Here is a 24,111-nt window from a genome sequence, read left to right on the forward strand (position 1 = left end):
CGCTGCTCTGACAGCTTGAGAGCATTTTCCTCACCCTGAACGTAAAGGCCGTGCAGGTTGAGACTCTCGGGCCGCGGTGATTAGGTCACGCGAGGTGAAGAAACAAAATGAAAAAACGAGGGCAGTTCTTCTGTTCTGCGTCTGATCTTTCTCATCAACTCCTACACATCGTACATATCTTTCTCGGCCTGTATCTCTTCATCTACTCTTAAGCCCGGTTTGTCATGGAGGAATGTGTGCAGAGGGTTGACAGAGATATAAGGAGCCCGGGGCGTGTTGCTCTCTATCTGCTCCTCACATTGGAAAAACCAGCAGTGCACCTGTTACCGGAAGGCTACGACACGGTTCCCCCCTTTTTACCTCTAACTCTGCTTCTTCTCTAACTGCTTTAATGTCCTGCCCTTACCCAACATGTTCTGCTAAATGTTCAGCTCAATTACAAATGTATGTAATGCGTGTAGTTGTGCCATGACGCAGCGCGCGATTTGTTTATCAGTGTGTGTGTTTGCACGATTCGTTGACCTCTGCCGGGTGCTCTGACCTCGTCGGAGCTGTGGTACTTTGGCGAATGGTGAGACCTCTTTAGCAGAATCCCACTGTCACTTTGTTTGGCCTGGACTTGGAGAGGCTCCAAGAGTCTGGAAAGACTCCATAACACCCCCACCACCACCTCAGCCTCGCTCCTTTTTTAATGCCGCCCCCCCAACCAGGCAGCAGCAGCAGCCACTCCCAGAAACTCCACATTGCCCCGAGTTAGGGATCAGGGCCAGGGGGGAGGAGAGAAGGGGGGATTTGGGTGTCAGAGCATGGGGAGAAAAGGCGAAATTGAGGGGCGAGGAGGTGGCAGGAAGGACATGTAAAAGCAGCAGACTGACAGTAATGTTGGCCGAGATTGAGAGGAGAAAATTAGGGATCTGACAGGAACTGTGCAAGATTCAGCACTTTGACATTTGCATGTTGGCTATTAGAGGTTAGGACAGCGCGTCGCCTGGGGCAAGGAGAAGCCGCAGAGGAGAAAATGATGGCTGTATTGCTCAATGCATGCATTTCTTGGAGGTCCGCTCCGGGGCATACGTGTCGACAGAGCAGCTACAAGGGGATTTTTACGGGCAAAGAAAAAGCAACGGAGTTCCTGCTATTTGGTCATAAAGCATCATAAAACACAAATGGGTGCCGTGTTTGACCATAAAAGGATTGCACAAATGGAAAAACAATTATTGTACAAGTCCAAGATAGAAATTAAGAAGCGTTTAAGGTGTTAGGGATAACATTTTTGGTTATCTGCCTGTAACTAGATGAACAATACGAACATTTCCTCATCCTAACATTTGTATGGTATTCGAATGACCACAATTTAATAAAAAAGTTGTTCACAAAACAAGCTTGGCTTCGCCTTTTTCCCACATGTGCAAAAGCATTCATAATGCGCTAAGCTTTGATCTTCAGCCTGAAATATGCTCGCAATTTTAGTTCTGAAACAGTAGCTTCTGAGAAAATATTTGAATTCTCGTCAAGTTCAACAGAGTGACAGAGTATTTTCGTTAACCTTTCGCGGCATTTATTTTACTGTGAGTTTGGTCCAGGTGCATGGAGAAGAGCCTTGCGTTTAAGACAGAGGAAAAGTCTGTTTGTTAAGAGTCGCATCTCTTTCATTTCTGTCCTCGGACTCTGCTTTTGTTTTTTTGGAGGATTGGTATGAACACACAAGTGAAAGAGCTGGTAAAGATAACACCTGTGGAATGACAGATGAATGCTGCAGGCATACGCACACACAAACACACACACACGTACATCTTCAATTACGCTCTCTTATACATAAACATGAAGTGGTAGATTTAGACGGGTGATAATGTCGTCTGTCAGACGAGCCACAGCTCTGCATCATCTGTCATATCCACTGCCAGACAAACTAATGAAGCAACGGCAAGAAACCCAAGGAGTGTTGAAAAGTAAAGAAATGTTACCTGATAAAATATCGATTTTGTAATTGCAACTGCCGGCATTTGATATTTAAAGATGGATAATGGATATGGTACATGGAAATCTTAGAGCTGTGTGAGTGTGTTCACATGTTTGATGAGGACCGCTGCATGCTGACGTGAGCGATCTGACGTCCATCGTCAGGATCTGGAGCTAAAAACAAACACACGCCACGCAGATATGAGCAGACCTACAAACTGCAAAGAGAAAACAAGGTTTAGGATGTGGTAAAGTGAAATTATCCAAGTGGAGAAGGTCAAACACACACACACCAACACAAGCGGAGACTCTTTTATGGTGTTAGGCCACTGATTGTGGCCCCACCTATGTGGAGAGCAGGTATTGGGCCTATCTACATATTAGGTTTCATTCTGGACCCCTTGGGCTAAAGGTGGGCGCATCTTCACTTCATATAGCGAGGAGGAGGACTCTCCTATCTGCAGCAAATAACAATTAGAAAGAACTGTGGCTAATTGCCCTCTGACATTCCCCGAATGCTTTACAGGAAACACGTATAGTCAAACACCTGCTGCCGCTCTAGTAGTGTTGCTGTGTGCAACGTTTAGGGCGGCTCATTGGTCTTTTAATAAAAAAGGCTATACAGAGGTTTTGAAAGTCATAGTCCGTTAAAAGATCAACCAGAGAGTTTCGAAAATGTGCTTAACCACATTGTTGTGGAGAGTTGGATGAGAACACGGACGCCTTGACGATTGTCAAGAGAGATAGCAAATCTGAAGTGAGCTTACTGAGGTGCTGATTGCCTTTTTGCATAACCAAGCTAGCTGTTTCCCATTGTTTCCTTTGTGTCTTAATGCTCAGCTAAGCTAACTGGCTGGTTTTAGATTTAACGTTGCTGAGCCAAGAAAGAGTCGAGCACCAAGCATCGCGCCGTTCGCATCTTCTGTGAATCCCTGCCAGGTGAGCTCAGTCTGTCCCCGTAGCCTTGGGCCCTCAAACACCCTGGAGAAAAAGCTGAGACTGATATTTTGGTGAAAATGTCCTGCAGGCAGTAACACTACGCGCAGGCGGCGTGGGTTCACAGGAGATACACTGCAGCTCATATTCTCCGCCGAGAGAGACAACAATGCAACAGTCTGCTCTCTCTCTCCAGCAGAACAGGACGGCGTGGCAATTAAAAGACACAGTGTTCCCCCGGTGTTTCAGTTGTTTGTATGAGTCAAATGTGGGTGCATGATTTTTTTAATTATTGTGTGCGTGTGTGTGTGTGTTACATTGCAGTATCAGTGTACATACAGGCATGGATGTTCACTTGCGGGTCAGAGTCAAGTGGAAACTGAAGAAGATGAGGGCAGCGGTGGGAATCTGTCTGTGGGAAAGGTTCGATCACTCCTCTACACATCCTCTCCCTTCCCTAACGATAAACATCTCTCTCTCTTCACATCTCCTCCTCCTCCTCCCTCCTTTTTCTTCATCCACCCATCATCCCTCTCTGTCCCTCTTTTTCTATGGATGAGTGGTGATATTCCCGTGGGATAGTGGAGGAGGAGAGCTTTCCAGGGAGTGTTGCTTCATCGTCCCAAATAAAAGCAGGGAACATGTTCAGACCACCTCACCTCTGGTTCAGCGATGAAACCCTCAGACAGAAACTGCTTCTTTTTTCTTTTTTTCTTTTTTCAGCTATGCCGTCCCTGTAAACACAGTCCCCCTTTTCCTGGCATCATTCTCCACTTCCATCCTGCATCTTTGTCTTTTTATATTTTGTTTTTGGTTTATCCCTAGAGTTTCTTTCACCATCTGTCACTGCATCAGATTTACAGCCCAAACTAAATATATGGGTCTAAATATCAACATATCACAATAGTTTTTCTTCTATATGATTTCTTTTAACTCAAGTAAATAAATAAATAAATAAATAAAGATAGACCTATAGACTTCCAGCCAGCCAACTCTGATTAGAGGGTAGAAAAAAAATTTCCATGTTCACCTGCGATACCTCCCCATAATCTATTTCTCTCTCTCTCCCTCCCTTTTCCTTTCTTCCCCCTCGCACCCAGTTTCAGTCTACATGTCTCGGCTCGTCGGAGGTTTAGAAGAACCACGCACTCCTTTTCTCCTCAATCGCCTGGAACAATCACAACGTGCCATGCTCAAGGGCCGCAGCAGGGCGTGTCTCATCACGGGCCCAGAAACAAGGAAGGCTGACGTACTTATCGATGCACAATCACTGTGACCTCTAGGCTTGGTCCACAAGTCTGTCACCATAGAGACAAGTTACTCACTTTTTCACTGCAATAAACTATCTCCTTGTCTGATGTTTAATCTGGTGAGGATTTGCCACAGAAATCTCCTGTGAAGGGCAAAAGTTCACATCCTTTCAGTTGGATTTTTTTTTTTCCTCTGCTAGTCTTTTTAAATAATCCTTCCGACTGTTTTTTTTTCTTTTTTTCTTTTAGACTTAGTTTATGTAGTGAAATCCTTTGGAGATATGGAGATTTATCAAAGAAAATTCCTTTCCAGCCATTCCTTTCCTTGTCATTTGTCAGTTGTACAAAATGATGTGCATAAGAGGTAAAAAACTGCAAAAATCAAACATACTATCAACGATCCCTATCAACTCGTATTTGAGTTTTAAAAAGTTGTTCGAAACAAACCATAATTTAGTTTGACCCAATAAAACACGAGATAGAAAATGACACCAACACCAGGTCAAGCCATTGTCATGGGTTTATTTATGCCCATAGGTATAAGGGAAACATAAAACCAGTGATGTTTTTAGAGCTTTCACAGCTAATTAATTATAATATATGGATCACCAACTATTTTGATAATCAAATAATCTCTTTAAGTAAAAAAAGAAGTTTTCAACTTCTTAGATGTGAATGTTTTCTGGTTTATATCCTGCTATATTAGACAGTAGACTGAATTAACACTGTTCAGATTTAACATTTGACATTTTATGAAACCAAACAAATAATCAAACATCTGAGAAACAATCAAAAGAAAATAATCGTCAGTGGCCGCCCTAACTGTGTTCATGCTGTAGTGACCTGAATGGGGTCCATTTTGTTTTAGGTTTGTGATCTTCACTGTTTACTCAGTCGAATTAAAGAACAAATCCATAGGAATGGTAACAAAATGCTAAAGTCTGAGGATGCTGCCTCTTTAACGGCCGCCCATCTGTTTGACTTCAACATTCATCTGCTGAAATTGTTGTGCAATTATTTCTGCAAACCAGGTAAACTACTTCCTGGTAGGTGTCATGTTTTCAAAGAAGGAAATGACCGTTACAATGGGCCAAATACTACAGAAACAAGATGATTGAACAAAGCGAAATAATCCCCCAAATTACCTGAAATCTTTTACATCAACTTATTGTGTTTTTCTGACATTTGAGTCAATATTTGGATACAAAATAGCAACATAAACAACATTTTTCTGTCCAGTAGTAGAGTCCAGTAGAATTTACAATAAGGCCTTGGGAAGAAAAGTTGCGTGAATGTCCCATATTATCTGAACACTGAATTAAAACTGTAACAGCCTCACACTAATGAATGTGTCGGCGTGCATTCATCGATGACATGCAAAAGGGAACATTGTGTGCAGGAATAAGGATCTTAAATGTGGTACAGTTTTAATCAGACTCACATCAATAGTTGTGTCAGTCCATCTAACAGACTTTTTGAGTCACATCCGGCACACGTGCACCTGCTATTGTGTGACTTTAGTCTCCCCTGAAAAGAAATTCACCTGCCAGGGCGACGGGGGGGCAGGGAGAGACAGTCATGCCTTCAAGACAAATGTTACTTGTCACCCATTTAAAAGAGAACGCAAATCAAGGCAGAAGTGTGAATGAAAGACTGGAGAAGATGTGAGGAAAGGGAGGGAGGGAGGGAGGGAGGGAGTTGTCGTCTCCTGCAACAAGTTTAACCTGAATCCAAAGCTAACAAGATGCTGTGATTGCAGGGTGCTGAAAATATGAAGGAACCACCAAAGACAACAGAGGGAAAAAAAGAAAATTAAACACAGGCTTTTGTTCACTCTGCTCTCCGCTCTCTCTCCTCAGGTTTCAGACAAGAGCTGTCTCTCTCTATCTCTCTCTGTCTCTCTCTCGCTCTCTCACACACACACACAAATGCAAACACACAAAAACTGGGAAGAGATGTGGCACACGAGATAGTAGTTGTGCATAATCGTGTGTGTCTCAGGTCACGCAGCAGTACCAAGAAGCATCTGTAAGGTCATACGTAATGAGCAATCCTACACACATCCCCAAAAGTCGCATCAAATCCTGCACAATGCACAGCCTCAGACCAACTCGCAACATTCCTCATGCCTTTGTACAGTACTCACTCATTAGTCAAGACACAAAGACAGTTGAAGAAACCTGTGACACAAAAGGTGCACGACTCGCTCACTGGTAGAAGAGGTATTTAGATCCTTTACAAGGAACTTTTAACTGGTTATTAATACTGAGGCCTCTACGTGGCCTACATAAGGAAACTACTATTGCTGTATTCATGCGTGCATTCCGTATGCTTGTCACCTAGTCAGATTCTGACACAAACAGGTTGGATAAGTCATAAAATCAAGAATATTTTTCACGGCCCAGTGCTGAGGATGAATTGACAGGTGTCACAGCCTGAGGAAAGGATGACAAGGAAAACATTCTGATTTCAGTGAAAATCCTGCTGAATGACCCCTTTCAGACTGCTATATTATCATATAACTGGATTATTATGGTTGAATGCACACATTTTCGGCTATCTAATAAACACAGCTACACAAACAAACAAGAACAGTTTCACCAAAGTTGGTCCTGTGGGTCAAAGTTGGCTTATCTCAAGGTTTTATTTGGCCAGTCAGAAATCTCATACAAAAAAATGATAATGACAAGAAAATGGTATTAATCTAAGTGTTTTTTGTGAGGGAAAAAAATTATCTTCAAATTGAACTTTATTTACCCTTATTATTATTTTTTTCTGAGAAACATGTGCATGAAGTCAGCCAATTTTAGGGAACTTGGAATCCTGCTGAAGCTCTGAGAGGCAGATGAAAAAACAAAACAAAAGAGATTATCCCAGCAAAACACTGTATCACCTGTTCTTACAAACACAGGAGATTTAGATTATCAATTTAGATTAGACTCAGAAAACTGATCACCGGATTACTTTTCCTATTTGCCTCCATGAGCCTCCATATCATTTCACACTGCACAGTTGAGAACCAACAAGGAAATAAAGGGAACTCACCACCCCATCTTATACACACCCAACTAACTGTGACACCCTGAGATGTGTAACGTATACAGTGTGTCGGGGTCAGCAGTTGAGACAAAGTGTTACCTTACTCCTCTCATAACTGCGGGTGAGAAAACGTACAGGCCACAAAACCTGGGAAGTGTTGAATGTGGGCTCTCACAACATCTCAGTCTTCATGTCGCTGTGACAGAGTTTGGCATCCAGGGTTTTGATCACTAGTGTGAAAAATTAACACTGAAACCACATGAATTAAAAACAGTAGTCGTGTAACATTTTTTTTTTTTTGTCATCGTGTCACATGGAACGTTCTGTGCTGAACACAAATCTAGAATCTGGGGTAAAATGTCAGTTGAATTGTTGCTCAATCTTTTGTCATTGTGTCCTGAAACACGATGACTCTGGTGTGAGACTGTCAGTACCATGACATGCACTGAGGCCCTGAGTCATAATCAAGTATCATTACATAAGCATGTTGTAAATCCCTGCTTTGTCAGAAATACCTAATTAATGTTGGATGAGGGAAGTGCATACCACTTCATACAACCTGAGAGTTTTTTAGTGTCAGATGATTTGCGATTTATGATGTGATGGATGGTATGACTATTAAGCTTGTCAGTCAATTGTATGCATCTGTTTTCAGTCCATAATAACAAATAGAGAGTTTTGCAGAGTAATACGGACAAGAACGGACAGAAAATGATGAAAGTGAAATCATACGTAATATTGAAATAAGTGAAATTATGATGTTGCAATTGAAATGATAAAGATTGGCACCTAAATTAATCAGTGATGACATTTTCCTGATTTCACATCATTTTAAGGAGCCTTGTGACCCTCTGACATGCCTGCCTGTCTAAAGTCTTCAATGGTCTTGAGGCCGAAATGTCACTTACAGCTTTCAAAAGCCTCTCATCTGCATTCACGCGTAAGAAATCCATAATTACAGAGATTAGCGGACTGTAATTCTCCTCTCACACATAATGGCCAGGTATGGCACACAGGACAACAAAGCTCTGAATGAGCAGAGTATGCACAGGGCCACCTGGAGGTAAGATGGACACAGTTGTGTTGTTTTGAATATTATCTCAATAGGAATGCGCCTGTACTTTTGAAAGCGGTTGGGCTAATTCTCTAATGACTGCTGCGGATTTGAACAAAGCTGGGAATTGATTTCTCTCTTGTAAAAGACAGTGGGATGGTACAGAAGAGGATTATTATATGAAACTCTTTAACGGTGGGAATAGCTCATATGGAACAAGCAAATGTTCATGTTTTACAAAATAAATAAATAAATAAACCAGATTCGGGAGGGTAACTTTAAAAAAGTATTCTGTTACAGTTTCTAATTACCTTAACTGAATGTAACTTGAGTACTTTCTGTTATTTATGATTTACCTAAATACTAAACAAATCCAGATAAAGATGACTTTAATCTAATTTTAATAACATACACTCTCTTTACTGGAATACAGTACGGTCTATTTGTATCCTGATTATGTAATCCTGTTACATATTGTCATTTTGTTTCTGGAATATATTACAAAACATAATGAATATACATTCAATATGGCATTGGTAATACATGTATGATGAAAAATCTATTAAGTATATACATTTTGCATTTATCACTAGTTTTTGTAGTAAATGTTATATTCTTAACAAGTTGTCGGAAACAGCCATTATTGGTATATTTGTCAAAGTGTAAAGAATCAGTACATTATGACATATTTATTGAGATTTCAAGACATATGATGATCGCACTAATTTCAAATATATGCCTGTGTCATATCAGTAATAATATGAAATTATAACAGGCAACATTTAATGATAAAAACCATTAACAAATGGTAAATTTACACTTGATTCAACTTTAGTTAATAATAAACTTTAGTTACAATTATATTGATCGCTTCATAAACCATTTATTGAGCAAATGCATATCGCAAAGTTGCAACTGATAATTTGACTGTTCATGATACTTTGTAAATGTTAGATAAAGTGTTACAGTCATCCAAAGTCATTATCTGAGAGGCCATTATAAAGCTGAGACTCATTTTTATAAACCTTTACAGTTACATAACAAATGGTTTCTGAGGCATTTCATCAGTTGTGAACAATACAATGACTACTGATTAAAGTTCAATTGACTGCAAAGTGTTTCCATTAGATCTACACACATGGGAATTATAAATATAGACATATATTGTTGCACGTACATATATGGTATTAAAATTAGGTATATGTAGCATAAGGGGAAATTGAAGCACACTCCAGCTCTGAATTTGACATTTGTGTTGGATATGCTCATCAAAGGTTTCACTGACATAATAGTAATATCTCAGACATAAAAGATCTGAGTCCTCTGGTGAAATCAAAAGAATAAATAAAATGAATTTCCTTTCCAGCCCAGACACTCAAGGCATCAAACAGGAATAGGAATTAATACAAATAATTGAAAGGCATTAATATGATTAAAGTGGACTCTGAGTGTGTCCTTTGTACCATTATTTTTTCATCCTGTACGACGGATGAAAAAGCGCGTGCAGAGTCACCGAAACCAGTGTTCTGGAGGGATGCCCAAGAAGAACAATGGTAAGATGATTTTCACCCACAGTCACAAGCTGTGCTCAATATATTTACCTCAGCATTTATTTCTAGTACTGTCATTGTCACTTAGGACTCATTGCTAGAAGTGTTCCCGACAAGCCTGGACTTGCGGTGGATTTAGGAAAAGCCTGCTCTTCCACCACAGCTTCGCAACGTGTTAACATTCCTGCACAAGATGGAGTATCACCTCACGGCCGCAATGACTTCCTCTTGCATGGTGCCATACGACAATGAATACGTCCCCTTCATTCCCTGCTTCAATCTAACGTACGAGCATTCCTCAGTCATTACAAATGGATGCTGGTCTGTTTGGTTACTTAAAACAGGCCCGGCAGTTATTAAATACACACTGCCACGGTTGATGCAAACGTTTGTGCATTCCTCTAGAGATGGTGGACGGCACCCACGCATCACAAGGAACTGACAGAAGAGAAGGAAACCAGACGTATTGTGTTTATAGTTAACAGAAAGTAATTAGAAAATGTATCAGGGTGTGGAAAAGGTGGCGTTTGTGTGGGTCAACGAAAGGAGTTTGAGGTGGCAGAATTTAAACAATCGGATGCATTGTCAGAGAAAGACCATTGTCTCTTGTAAATTAGCGGATACAGCAGGCCCTTCAACTTGGCACCAGAGGTTAAACGCAATCAAAACATCCATTTATCAATTCATTCTCTGTGACCACCTGTCAGCTGACACTGGGCGAATGGCGAGGCACACCTTGGACGGGTCTTCAGATCAAGTCTTTGACCTCTGTCCTCGGAGCTCAGATGACTCAATGATTAGTCTATCAACAGAAAACTTAATGCACTACAAAAAACTTTGAGCTGGATACGAAAATAGTCTCAGCTCAATACTGATGTCTCTACATGATAGGTAATCAAGACCATCGGCAAGAAGATTGGCTATCTATCATTACTCTTAAGGCTGTCACTGCCTCAGATTCCGACAGTCATTGTGGCCTCCTGGGAAATGATAAAGCTAAAGGCTAAATTTTGAGGTAGGCTAGACGAATTGATAACACATGCAAATGTCATTGGCAAGGCTGGAACAATTTGTTGCTCAGTAATTTAGGTGACAAAAAGGAATCAGCTGTTATTCTGATAGAAGCGTTGCGTAAATGTCAAAATATGATTTTCGTTGAATGGAGTAAAAGTATCTGATATTAAACATACTTAAGCATCAAAAGTAATATGTTCTGTTCATACTGCATACTCTGAGTCCCTGGATGATTACCAGATTAGATTTTCAGATATTTTCTTATTATTGTAATCAGTGTTTTTTGTTTTCTGTTTTTTAATCCCATTGTCATTAAAAAATTGAAAAACTAAATTAAAAATTTGCTAAATCGAAAAAGTAACTAGTAACTTATATTTTCAGATAAATGTAGTGAAGTAAAAAATCAAACACCTACCTCCAAAGTGCAGTGGAGTAGAAGTATAAATTGGGAAAAAAGAAATTAAATAGAGTACCAAAACTTTATTACAACATTTGAATAAATGTACTTAGTTGCATTTCAGAGCTATCTGACAGCCAATTCATTGTTCAAGCAATTTTCCAGAAAAAAAGGCCAAAGGATTTACTCGTTGCAGCTTTACAAATATGAGGATTTGCTGCTTTTCTTTGTCATTTATTGTAAGATTACACCAGACTCAAGATGTTGGCTGGGCTCTGAGAAATTATTAAAAAAATAAATAATAAATTTGAATTAGCAGATTAATTGATAAGACACACACACGCACACACAGACACACACACACACACATACACACAAAGATAGCACTGAACAGGTCTGTCCACTATGCAGGATGACCGGATGTCCTCGGGAAAGGCCACACCTTTACTTACTTAACCACCAGGATCTCAAGATGATGACAACTCCTGAAACTTAAAAATATATAAACATGCAACTAATACTATCACAGGCCGTGATGAAGAAGCCATAATTGTGTTATGGAAACAGTGTGGGGCTATGATAATTACTCAGGCTAGATGCTTTCATGAGCATTTGCATATTCAGACAATAAAATCATATTAAATGTAATTCCGTGAGATTTTTATGAAGATGTGTGTCCGTAAATTGTATTAAAAAGACATGAAAGAGGTTTTTAAATAGATTCTGATGAGTATAAGCACAAATCATCGGATGCATTAGATTAAATCCATCATGAGCTGTTTTTTTAATTTATAATTAACATTAAAAATGATACTGAGGAGACATTATCAGGCTGTGCTGATGATGCTTTATGTGTTGTGTAGGAACGAACTGCATCAATTCACTGGGAATTGTTTTGTCATTTCTTAAATTTAATTTATCATCACCATCACAATCTAATGTGTGTAGTAGTTCAGCTGAACTGCACAGAACTAAATCACAAGTAAAGCGATCAAAATGAATTCAATTCAAACTAAACTGCACAAAAAGCCCAGGAAGAATACATAGTTACCGCAAAGCCTTGTGCAATGTGTCAACATTGTAATTTATTTGTTTGCCGTGTTCTTGATGCTTTGATAGTGGGAGTAATTGCTAGGTGTGTTCAACTGTGATAATGGTTCATACTACATATGAAGCCATGCATTGGAAAAAATTCATCTGCATACCTCCACGTACCTGTTGACACCCCGAGGAAGAAGCAACTGTTCTGTTTATCCTGTCCCCGAACCAAAAGCCACTGAGCTGTAAATCAGCATCTTGGTGACAGATACCTACGAGCCATAATGCCACGTCTCATTCCAATAAGTCGTGAAGGACATAAGACTGTGACAGGCTGGGAAGGAGAGAGCCTTTGTAGTTTGGAGGGAGACGGTGGTTTAATGACACACCAGGTCCCTGACAGTCAAACCACAGGCATCTACTTCATTTTGTATTGCCTTGTTGACAGATGCTGTACGGATACACTTGCCATGCCTTCATCTTCAGATACGCCACTATTGGATTAAACCAGCCTCTGTAATGCATTTACGAATGATTTTGTTCCATCTATAGTGCATGCATGCAATCCACTTAAAGAACATGACTTTCCTGATAGCTCTTTTAAATGTCAGGGAGACTGTTTTCACTGGATGTCATGACAATCTGACAGGTTTTCTGGACTCTGAAGTAGAGGGTGAAAACATCCATGCCCAATAAACAAGGATTCAAATGTGTGTAGTGATGAAAAATTCAGTCAGAGCATTCGTAGCAGAAATCATCACTTCACAGTTCTTGCAGTATGCAAAGCAGAGAAAAGGCACAGTGCCAAAAACAAACCCCTTCTTATAGTACTTTCATATGAAGCATGCATTCAGGTATTGAATTATATCATTGCAGGCAAAGAGTGAAATTAAATGCCAATGAAACATCAAATGGCAGCAGGAAATTTGAATGTCTCTGCTTCAATTAGAGCACAAAGGACCTCCCAGTTGTGGTGTTTCACTCCCTCTACTGGTTGGCAAATGAAATGTGAAGCGTGAACTCAGACCAGGAGTTCATCTTGACATTTGAAACTGGAGTAGGGTGAACCTCAGTTTAAGTTCAGTATTTCCTATTTGGTAAATTTGTCGCTGATTAAACTTTAGTTCAAAAGCATTGTTTTTTTTAAATACCTAAAAAACCAAACATTTTTTATTGAAAAGTTTTGAAGTACTGCTAAGTTGCAATTGATGTTTACAATACAATAATGTTTGAAATGTTTATACATATGGTGTAGTTCATATAAAAATATTAATTGGACGGCCATAAAGTTGTTTATCAGCCTTAACATTTAACCTTAACAAACTAGAAATGTACCATTTATTTTTGATGGTTAATAGAAGAGGTATTTAAATCTTACATTAAACCACAGGTCACTGATGTCACCACATCTACTGCACTTTGCCATATTTCTTGCCAATTTAACATGTGGAATCAATGACTCATCAGTGGCTCATATGATGTTTTACCCATGATCGAAGTATGAAAAAGAAAAACACAAACAAACCCTGCTGTCTTTTCAAACAGCAAGCTCACACCTGTCACTAACCTGCCTTTTTTCTTGTTCTGCAGCTCCGGTTATAGAAACACTGTTACTGACGCACCTGTGCTGAGTCCCTCCTTTCACTGCTGCAGTGTCACAAAGAGAAGAGTAAACATACCACTAGTGTTAGTCAGGATGACAGTGTGATGCCATGTCAGATAGTCATAATCATTAATTTCTTTTAGATCATGGGGCAGCCCACATTCACATTAATGTATTATATAAAGAAAATAGCCTACATGTCACCTAATGTTTTCATGTAGTCTGTTTGTGATTGGTATGTATTAGTTAAAACATAATAACTGGGCTTTGACATGTCCTAGATGTCTGACCAGTGACACCAGGGCAATACTAATAATAAGAATTACAATTCATTTTAAATTTGATAAGTCATAATGAAATTAAAATATGAGGTAAAAGGTCGACATTCCTCTCATAATTTTGCATTTTCATCTCATAATATTGCTGTTTTGGCTCTACTTAAATCTCATAATAATGATTTACAATAAGACTTATTCTTTAAATCAAGGCTTTAGATGTCTTTTTTTTCTGTAACTGGCTTAAATGGACTTCCATTTATTTTATTTCATTTTTTTCTGATCGATATCTCTGTCGTCAGTGGTCGGCTAAATGCTTTTGTTTGATTCCCAGCTCAATAGCACAGCCTAGTGTCATTAAGTGGTACTGCAAATAATACATTTAAAAAATCACATTAAATTTTGAGAGTCTGATTGTTACTTCACGGATTCAGTAATATTGAATAATAACATAACATAACATAACATAACATAACATAACCATATTTTATGTTATCTTTAGTATCAACTGTGTCCCTTCCTGTCCGCAGTCACGTGACCAATTATGACGTCGTGCGTCAAGTCGCCGCATCGAAGCAGGTGGAGGAACTCGGAAGTGAGGCGCTGCTCGCCCCAAAGATGGTGTCTTCCTCGACGTAGTGTCATATAAACAGACGAAATATGAGTGTTTAACATATAATCTAAAGGCGACAAATTGACATATGTAACATGTGAAGGTGTGACTAGTCCTGAGAATTAACAAGCTGCCTCTGAAGGCGGACAGTATGTTTCCCAGCAGAACCGACGGAGGCTCCTACACGGTGAGACACTTGACTTTACTTTCTAATCGTCTGCTAATACTTTTACTTTTTTACATTTTCTGTTCTTAGAGTAGGCATGAAACACTCATTATGGTGTTTTACGTGTCGTCATTCTCTGTTTTTCACGTCTATGAGTTCATACTACAGTATGAGTGCTGTCAGGGCTGTCAGATAAATGCCGATAGTAAACAAAGAAAACCAAATGTCCGACTATTTCACTGTGCTACTAGGAGGAACAGAGAACTGAACTCCTCCTCTTCACTCAGCAGAAAGCTATAGATAAGCTTTAGATATGTTGTATCTTTTTATTCTATTCTATTCTATTTTATTCTCTATGTATCATAACTGAATTCAATACATATGTTTGTCTTCTTTAGGATAATCTCATTGGGACTTTACTTGCTATATTTGGAAATGTGCTCGTCAGCATCTCCTTAAGTGTTCAGGTACAGTATTCAGCTTTGACACCCACACACCCTCTTAATGATGCTTTGGTTAAGAATTATAGTCATTGTGTTTTCTACATATGAAATAGTGTTTTTTCCCATCCAATCTGTATTGTATCTTCTCAGGTCAGTGCCCTAACATCAGGTCAAAGTTAGAAGTTCCTGTATCATGACAACACTGTGGTGGAGTCAGAACAACAATTCGTTATTATCAGCCTTCAGTAGAAACCTACATGGGTGAAATAATTGAAAGTTATCACGTCATCATGATACAACACTGTCACTGTTTTTTGTCCCTGCTCATCCTGTTTGCACTCGTAATTTCCATTATCTTCACTGGCAACCATTTTGGTTTGTTTGTTTGGCTCAAACCCACTTTCTAAATTTGCTTTGCCTGAGCTGAGCATACTTCAGCAGACTTTGTGTTTACCCAAGTAACTTACCTGCACACCTCCCACTTGCAGAAATTCAGCCACGTGACGTTAGCAGGCACCAAGGACCCCCGTGCCTTCTACCGCTCTAAGACCTGGTGGTGCGGCTTCGTCCTCACCTGCCTCGGCGAGGGCGCCAACTTCGTCTCTTATGCCTTCGCCCCCCTTTCTCTCGTAGCACCTCTAAATGCCGTGTCTGTGCTTGGTGAGTATTGTTCCACATTCACTCATACTTCAGCAGTTTGTGTTCAGAGATAAATGTTCTACATTATGAAAACAACTGCCAACAAGTTCGTTGGCAGTCTCAATGTATTACTCAAAAGAAAAAAGGGAAAAGTTTTATTAACTTCTGGTGTTTATTATTCTCTGTTCTTTTTTTTCCAGCAAGCTCAATTTTGGGCCTTATTTTTCTGCGTGAGAAATCGAAGCCAAAGGACTTTGCAAGTAAGTTCTGCCTACGTGTTGGAACTGAAGATGGCACTCAAATGCAAATAACATGGCATTTGCTGCATTGAATGCAAATGTTTTATCGGCCTCAAGGCACTCGTGCAAACTGCAACCTCCTGCTCAGCCGCTGCAGTGTAATGACTTAGAAAAATGTGTCTATGTAGTCTAACACATTTCTGATTTCACTGGAACTGACTTTATGTAATTTGTGTGATATACTGTTGTTATTTCAGAGCAATATGGGCTGTCGTTCCTGGGCAGTATCCTAACCATAGGAGGAACGTACCTCTTCGTGTCATTCGGACCAAACTCTCATGAAAAACTCAAAGCGGAAAACATTGTGACGCACATGGTGGGATGGCCTGTTCTCTTGTATCTGGTAAGATGTTTTCATTCACCCAAGAAGTTCAGAAGCGCGAGACTCAAAGCAACGGTGATTTTCACACCACACTCACTAAACAGATTTAAATAAATGGAATCAGGTATAGCGGCTAAACGTCAATGTATGAAATAGTTTATTAAATGCAGAAAATGCGTATATCCTGAACAATTTCTACACACCCATGCACTCATAATTTATGCTCTGCAAATACAACCCCTACGGCTGCCCTGCAGTACAGGTTTGTTGACTCTCATGTTTATACTTTTGCTGTCTGAGACTGTTTGATGTATTTAAATTACTCAGTTGTCATTTTTGTGGCTGCAGCTCGAAGTGTCTGTTAGAAAATAATCTGTCATTCAGAATGTCGATGAAGATCTGTTTCCTTTCTGCATCTCTGACCTTCCTGCGTCTCTCACATGTGGCTTTTTCGCCTTGCATAAGTGCAGGTTGTAATTGACACACCAGACATTCAGGCAGTGGCAACTCACCAATGAAAGCCATGATGAATGAATGTGGAGTATTAGTCAGAGTAGGTGGAATAGCAATTATCTGAATGTGTCATCTTTAATTGACCTCTGGGAATCATCATATTTATAACATTTAGAGACAGAGGTTAAAAAGTCACACCCTGATTTGCTGATGCGTCAGTCACGAACACTGCATTGTTATGTAATGTGGTAAGAGGTAAATGTATCTAAAACCTGGGGTGCCGTTAAGCTCAGTTGGTAGAGCAGGCATCCCATGTACAGAAGCTTTGTCCTCGCCTCAGCAGACCCAGGTTACACTCCTGGCCCGGGTCCCTTTGCTACGCGTCACTCCCTCTCTCTCTCATCCTGTTTCCTGTTCAAGTTTTCAGCTATTCTATCAATAACTTTTTTTAAAAAAGTATCTAAAACCTTAGTAACAGAAAACAGTAGATACACAAAGATTGGACAAATAGGAAATGTTGTTACAAGAGAACCCTTGTCAACACAGACTGAGACTCTCGTTGGCATGTTTTCTTTACAACAGTAGAAGCTGCAGCTGGGAAAAAAAAGACAGAAAAACAAAAAACAAAACCAAAATAAAATCCCTCAGTTTCAGTCACTGGCATATATAGAGATGGACAACACATCACATCCCTCCACTGTACAAAAACAAGGCCAAAATATCCCAGAGATTTGAGTAGAAATCTGCGCAGTGATAATCAGCTGCCGTAACTAGGTTCTGACTAATCAGCTACCAGGGCTCAGGGTCATGAGGTCAATCCAGCTTTTTGTAGCGTCAAATTACTAACTAAAAACAAACTTATCAATACGAGGGGGTGGGATTTATTTTGGATACTGCAGCCAGCCACCAGGGGGCAATTGAGGATCTTTGGCCTCAGTTTTGGGGGGCAGTCACTTTGTCCATCTTGATCTCTCCATCTACAGTCAGTGGTCTCAACCACGATCAAACATTATGAGCTTTACTAAATACTAAAAGTATCTACTCCAGGGCTGCTGTAGTATATCTCATGCCTTTGTTGTTTATATTTTTTGGGCATCCCCTCTTGAATTAACTTGAATTAAACACAGCAAATTACCCTGCCTTTCTCGATCTGGGCTGTTAATCAGGATAACTGTGCCTCTGTTCATGATTAATTGTCCTATCACTGAATCTGGTGACGACTGTAGTGCTTTCTGATTTGATGCTAATGTGGTGTTTATTGTTGCTGTTACCTAAATCAACAGCTCCTGGAGATCATCACATTCTGCCCGCTTCTATACTTCTACAAACAGCGTCGCGCTAACTACCTCGTTATCATTCTGCTGCTGGTCGCTCTGCTGGGTGAGTGTCCGGCATTAATGCCAGTCAATTTCAAGCTGTCTATAAAGTTGAGCTATTAGCACGCTTTAGATATGTTGTTTGTGAATGTCCAGAAGGCTCCTGAGCTGTTTGTACTGTATCTAACCATGATTTTTAACTTTGGTGCACAGGCTCTGTCACAGTCATAACAGTCAAGGCAGTGTCAGGCATGTTGATTCTCACCATCGAAGGCACCATGCAGCTCAACTACCCGATCTTCAGCGTCATGTTTGTGTGCATGGTGGCTTCAGCGGTCTTCCAGGCCAAGTGAGTGACAGGAACATGAAAGATGATTTACTGAAAACAGCAGAGGGGTGTGGTTAGCATGGTGGCTGCGGTTTGCTGTTAGCGATGTCAGAGATGGACTGCACTGCACTGGCTTGCTATTTATGTTTTTTTCTTTACAGATGAACAAAGTAAAGTTTTTGTGTGTGTTATTGTCGTCTCAGATTTCTCTCCCAAGCTTGTAAGCTGTACGATTGCTCTTTGATTGCCAGCGTCAACTACATCCTCTCCACTGTCTTTGCCATAGTAGCTGGTGAGTTATAAGATTTTTGTGGCAGGTAGTCTTGAATCTGACCTGGATTTACTGGTGCAGTGGAAAGAGTGTCAGTCTGGAGCCTGAAGTTTTCTTCTTGTCTGTTTTTTTTTTTTTTTGTAGGAGCTGTGTTTTACTTAGAGTTTAAGAATGAAGACGTCCTTCACATCTGCATGTTTTTGTTGGGGTGAGTGATCAACCATTATACGCCTCTCTCACAACTAACATGTCAAAATACTGTCAGCTTTTAGGAGCGTGCATACAACCGTTTTATAGTTTACAGTCATGTCTGTGCATTGTCTAACCAACAGAAAAGATCACATTTCTGGTTAGAAGGAGAAACACACTTTTTAAACATTATAAAAGACTTGGATACCAGCAGGTTTTTGGATATGTGCAGAAATTGCAATGATGACCTTTTCAAGAAGTGGGTTGAACGAGTGAAAGAGGGATGCTGTGTTTGCACAGCCGCATGTAAATGATAGTATCAGCCATCTCTTATTAACACCTGCACCCTTTCCAACCACAATGTCTGCTGTATATGTGCTGCTATAGCCAAAAACTACTAAACATATGATCAGACATTTGAAATATTGTAAACAGCAGTTGAACTGTATTTATACTGAAAAAAGATTGTTTTTTTGCTTTGTACAGATCTGCATTCTGTTTCGTGGGGGTCTTCCTCATCACCAAAAACAGGAAAAGGACCAAGACCTTTGAGCCGTGTGTAACTATGGATATGACCAATGGTTTGTATAAACTTTATGTAAAAACTGAAAAAAATCTATCCAACGAGATTTACAGTTACACAGAGCAGGATTTCCAGTACTAATACTACTCAGCATCTCTGGAACAATGTTAGACAACCCTGATCATCTTCAGAGTATTGAGGAAGGTTAGATCTTGTTCTAAATTTGAAATTGTTTAAGCGGCTGAAAAGGGCTTGAGGTTAAAATGTTAAAATCTGCAGGAAGAGCGCTAGTTAGCTGTTAGCTTTTAGCCAACAGTAGACAGCAGAGTCCTGTGGTGTGTTTGGCTAAGAGGACTGACAGCGAGTGGAGATCACTGCTAACAGAGCTAATATCTAATAAAACAGTTTGCGTTGTCATTTTATCTCTTAAACCTAACTGTATTTTTGTCTATCCTTTCCATCATCAGGTGTCCCAACTATTCATGACAAAGGCTTGGTAGACTTCAATGGCTCTTTCTCTTATGGAGCTCTGGTCAACAATGATGGAGTGGCTCCTGCTAATGTACCAGTCGACCTGGAACAACCACCAGTCAGCTCAAGAGCCACCAAAGCATCTGACCTCAAGAAAGACTAAAAGGGCGGACTTCTTAAGGACATTGAAAGGCCAACATGGGCACATTCCGTTTTCTTTTTTTTCCCCAAATATTCACGAGACCAAACTCCAGCCCAGTAGGGGTGTTGTACTGTAGATGTTATTTCACTCTGCCTTACACTCCTCCTCACATGCTCTCCTTTCTGAAATCTCTAAACCAAAACCTTGAAAAGCATGTCTTTTTTTTTTTTTTGGAGAAGTTGTCAGCTGTATTTATTCAGATAATGAAGGGAAGAAACCTGAAGCTGCTGCTGCTGAACGTTGTTGTGGATTCACAGCGTCAGAAATATGGCAGCAGAGACAGTGTGGTGCCTTGAAGCTTACTGCCTGTACTCTTTGTTTGCTTTGAGATGTAAGGACTCACCTCCGTGACTCTCATTTTGGAACACACGGTGATCTGTTACTCATCAAATCCAGGTTTCTTACCAACAATGTTGTATTATGTAGCTGCAGACCTTTTCAGAGGACTTGCCAATGAACATTTTAACTTTAAAACATCTGTCTTATATGCACAGATTTAACTCCATTTTCTGCCAGTTATTCTTGGAAATTCATCGTATTATTGCTTTTCCTGACGTGACCAAACAATGGGTGCAATTTTTCTAATTTATTGTATTTATTAATTTTCAACTATGCTTTTAGTGTGCCTTATAAAGTAGCTGTACATTGGATCACTAACTGGAAGGTGGCACAAAACCAACTGGAATAAAAAATCTGAAACTATTAAAAAGAATGTGATACCACGTTGACTCAGATACAAGAAGAGTGAATCACGTTCCAATCTTAAAATTACTGATAAGCTGTAAAACTAGGTGAATCTGTACTGTAAGTATAGAAGGGTACTCTATTGTAGAAAGTCTACATTTTGTTTTTAGATTTAGATCATTTTGATTGCCTCTTTAAAATGATGCCTTGATGTTTCTGATGTCAAACAAACCAAGAAATGAAACTAAAAGTATGCAGTTAATGTTGCTGAAGTACACTGTTTGTAGTATTTGTAGTACAATGTGTTTTTTGTAAATATCAAATATAATGCAGCAACAAGCAACATGTCTACGAAGCCTTCTGTGATTAAGGACTTGGAGTGCTTTAAGTACTTCGTTATGAATCGATGGCTGCATAACTTGGATCCACTCCTCCTCTACATAATGTGGCAGTTCATTTCTACAGTGTTAATAAAACAGAGTCTTCTCTCAGTTTTAAGTGCTTGGTTATTTTGGCTGTATGGCCTGTGGTTTACTAGTATGACTATGTAAACCATGTTATGTGTGTCTCTAATGAAACCAGAGTGGCTTTTACAAAGGGGTCACTGATGCTGTAAAAGTCATACTTTTTCCATTGTAAATTAAATTTGATGCAACCTGGTGTCATAATTTAACGTCACCTAATTTTGTTATATTTGGAGTCAAGCTTTGTGCATTTTGTTGGACAAACCTGGCAGGAATTTGAATGAAAATTTGCAGTGATGCTTGCTTATGATTATATGTTTATAGTCATGATCTTTAAAAAAAAATTTATTATTCTTTTAGTTCCCTCCAAATATTTCCAAGTTTTCTTTATTGTAGAAATAAAGCTATGGGAATGCAAATAAGCATAAATAGCACACTTCAGAGTAGCCACAATCTTTTTTTCATTATTTATTTTTTGGCCAGGCTGGGGTTCAAAAATTGTTCTTTTGATAGTAAAGGTTGGTGACCCCGGGTCTAAGATGTCTACATGAGCTGTATAATTCATTCTGTGGCCATAAAACAACAGTTTTATTTATTGTTGTTTGTTTTAAATCCAGTTGACTGACATGGGCTCTTTGTGTGTAAGCTTGTCGTTTCATGCCGTTTGAAAATCACTTGCAAGCCACCTAAAATTTAAGTACCTTATTTTGTGTGCGCAACAGGTGGATCCAGACAACTGCACTGCATCTAAAAAACTATCAAAAATCAGTTTAAAAAGTGATCATCTTCATCCTCACACAGTGGATGAGACAGTCCTTTGGTCCGCAGCTTGTCAGATGCGTCTCTCTGGGACGTCCTTGTTAAATTAAAGCACGGACCGCTGTGCGCCACTTCGCCGCTGGGTCGCCACCAATCTTGAATCTGCAGCATCCGCCCCCTCGCTGCAGCCTGATTGGTCGGTGCGAGCCTGCGCCGGTATTTCATTGGTGTTACCTGCTAGTCCTGACGCCGGAGTAGGCTGCAGCAAATAGTGCCTCATAATCCAGTAATAACAAACACCGACGGTTCTGACAGCAACAACCACAATATCACAGCAATTTGATTGAATAAACTCACCTGAGCTTCCTGTTTTTAGTCCACTTGAGATGGAGTGTTTCGGCCTCTTCCACTGACAGTTGTGAGGTGAGTGCACACAACAAATTTTCGCGTTTAAACCGATTAGAAAGGGAAATAAACACAGTAACTTCAGCCGTGCGTGTGCAACTACGACTCAGTACCGACTTCCGTTTGAATTCCCTCCTCGTTTTAGCCTAAAAACAGGAATTTGACCCCGGAAAACAAACAACTTTGGAGACAATATGTTACTTTCGTGACAAACGATTTTGCACGAGCCCATTACGTAGTTTCCAGGGGTTTCCTCTCGAGGACACGCGATGCAAACGTTGATGTCACACAACCCCTCCACGGTCATTTATTTATACTGTGAACGTGTGATGTCATACATGTCAGTGCCTTCGCGTGCTCTGTTTGCACGTCATTCCCCAGAGGTTAAAGTGCAGGACACAGTTTGTGCACTATATGTGATAAATAGTAAACCATGTTTCACCTTAATGCTTGAGATCAGGTTGATTTTCAGCTGGTGGTTTGATTGAAAGACAGATGATAAAGTCATTCCGGCTAAATGACGCTAGATGGCGCCCTGTCCTCGGTACAGTACAGTTGTGTAGTTCACATTGGGAGTCCTGTTTGTTTTGTGTCTATAATAATATTTTTATGGTTTCCCACTTGTTGCTTCCTTTACCGACTTGAAAATGTATTAGAGCAGTTACGTTTTTAAAAAGTCACTGTTCTCAGCCTCTTTAACGTGACACTTGAAGTGTCCACGGCAGTGCTTTGAATATCTTTTGACTGTAAGTTGGACAAAACGAGTGATTAAAAGCATCTTGGGCATGTTTCATTATTTTCTGACATTTAATGCAAACAGTTAATCCAAATGAAAATAGTCATTACGTGTAGCCCTGTAAGAGATATAATTGACATAATCCATAGGTCTGTTGCACAAATGCTTTTTAAAGTGAGACCAAATGAGTGGGGTGAGGTACCTTTCTTTTTTTTTTTTTTTTTTTAATTCACAAACAGAATGATTGCATTCAAACGGGCAAACCTATAATAATGTCAGATAATTTTAGAATTTTTCAGGTAAATAAAGGATAAAATGTAATTGAACTCCTGTGTTTTGTCAGCTCACATTCATTTTTTTTAAATTTAAACCTAAATATTTTACTAATTCAATGACAAAATATTGAATTAAAAGCTTTTTCTAACTTTTATTTCAATTATTTATTGTAAATGACCTCTCACAGCCCACCTGCACTACCTTCACGGCCAACCAACTTTGGGAATACTGTTGCGCACATTTTGGTCTGGGAGCAGGTGGTAAATGTTCTCAGTCAACAGTAATGCCCACAAAAAAAAATACAATATTAGATATTATGAAGAATTGTGACCAAAGAGAATATTTTAATTATTTATATGGACTTACAGATCGTTTCTTCTACTGATCTTTAACTGTCACTCCTTCCTTCATGTTCCCTCTATCCCAGAGCCTGTGTT

General features: G+C 39.7%; 2 protein-coding genes across 2 annotated transcripts in view; both read left to right on the top strand.

Annotated features, from left to right (window-relative positions):
- Window positions 1–14,669: 14,669 nt before the first annotated feature.
- On the top strand, window positions 14,670–21,528 carry nipal3 (NIPA like domain containing 3). Its single transcript, XM_037072348.1, has 11 exons — window positions 14,670–14,915; window positions 15,293–15,361; window positions 15,826–15,997; window positions 16,177–16,236; window positions 16,473–16,618; window positions 18,334–18,430; window positions 18,580–18,715; window positions 18,898–18,986; window positions 19,110–19,173; window positions 19,641–19,735; window positions 20,145–21,528. The coding sequence occupies exons 1-11, from the start codon at window positions 14,880–14,882 to the stop codon at window positions 20,309–20,311; spliced, it is 1,131 nt and encodes a 376-aa protein (XP_036928243.1). The 5' UTR covers window positions 14,670–14,879; the 3' UTR covers window positions 20,312–21,528.
- Window positions 21,529–22,521: 993 nt separating this feature from the next.
- Window positions 22,522–24,111, top strand: part of rcan3 (regulator of calcineurin 3) — a 43,208-nt gene continuing 41,618 nt past the window's right edge. Inside the window, exon 1 of the mRNA XM_037072200.1 lies at window positions 22,522–22,680. The gene's annotated coding sequence lies outside the window, so the exon portion shown is untranslated. The remainder of the gene's footprint in view (window positions 22,681–24,111) is intronic.

The sequence above is a fragment of the Acanthopagrus latus genome, chromosome 16 (genome assembly GCF_904848185.1).
Source record: "Acanthopagrus latus isolate v.2019 chromosome 16, fAcaLat1.1, whole genome shotgun sequence".
In the NCBI taxonomy this organism is placed as follows: Eukaryota; Metazoa; Chordata; class Actinopteri; order Spariformes; family Sparidae; genus Acanthopagrus; species Acanthopagrus latus.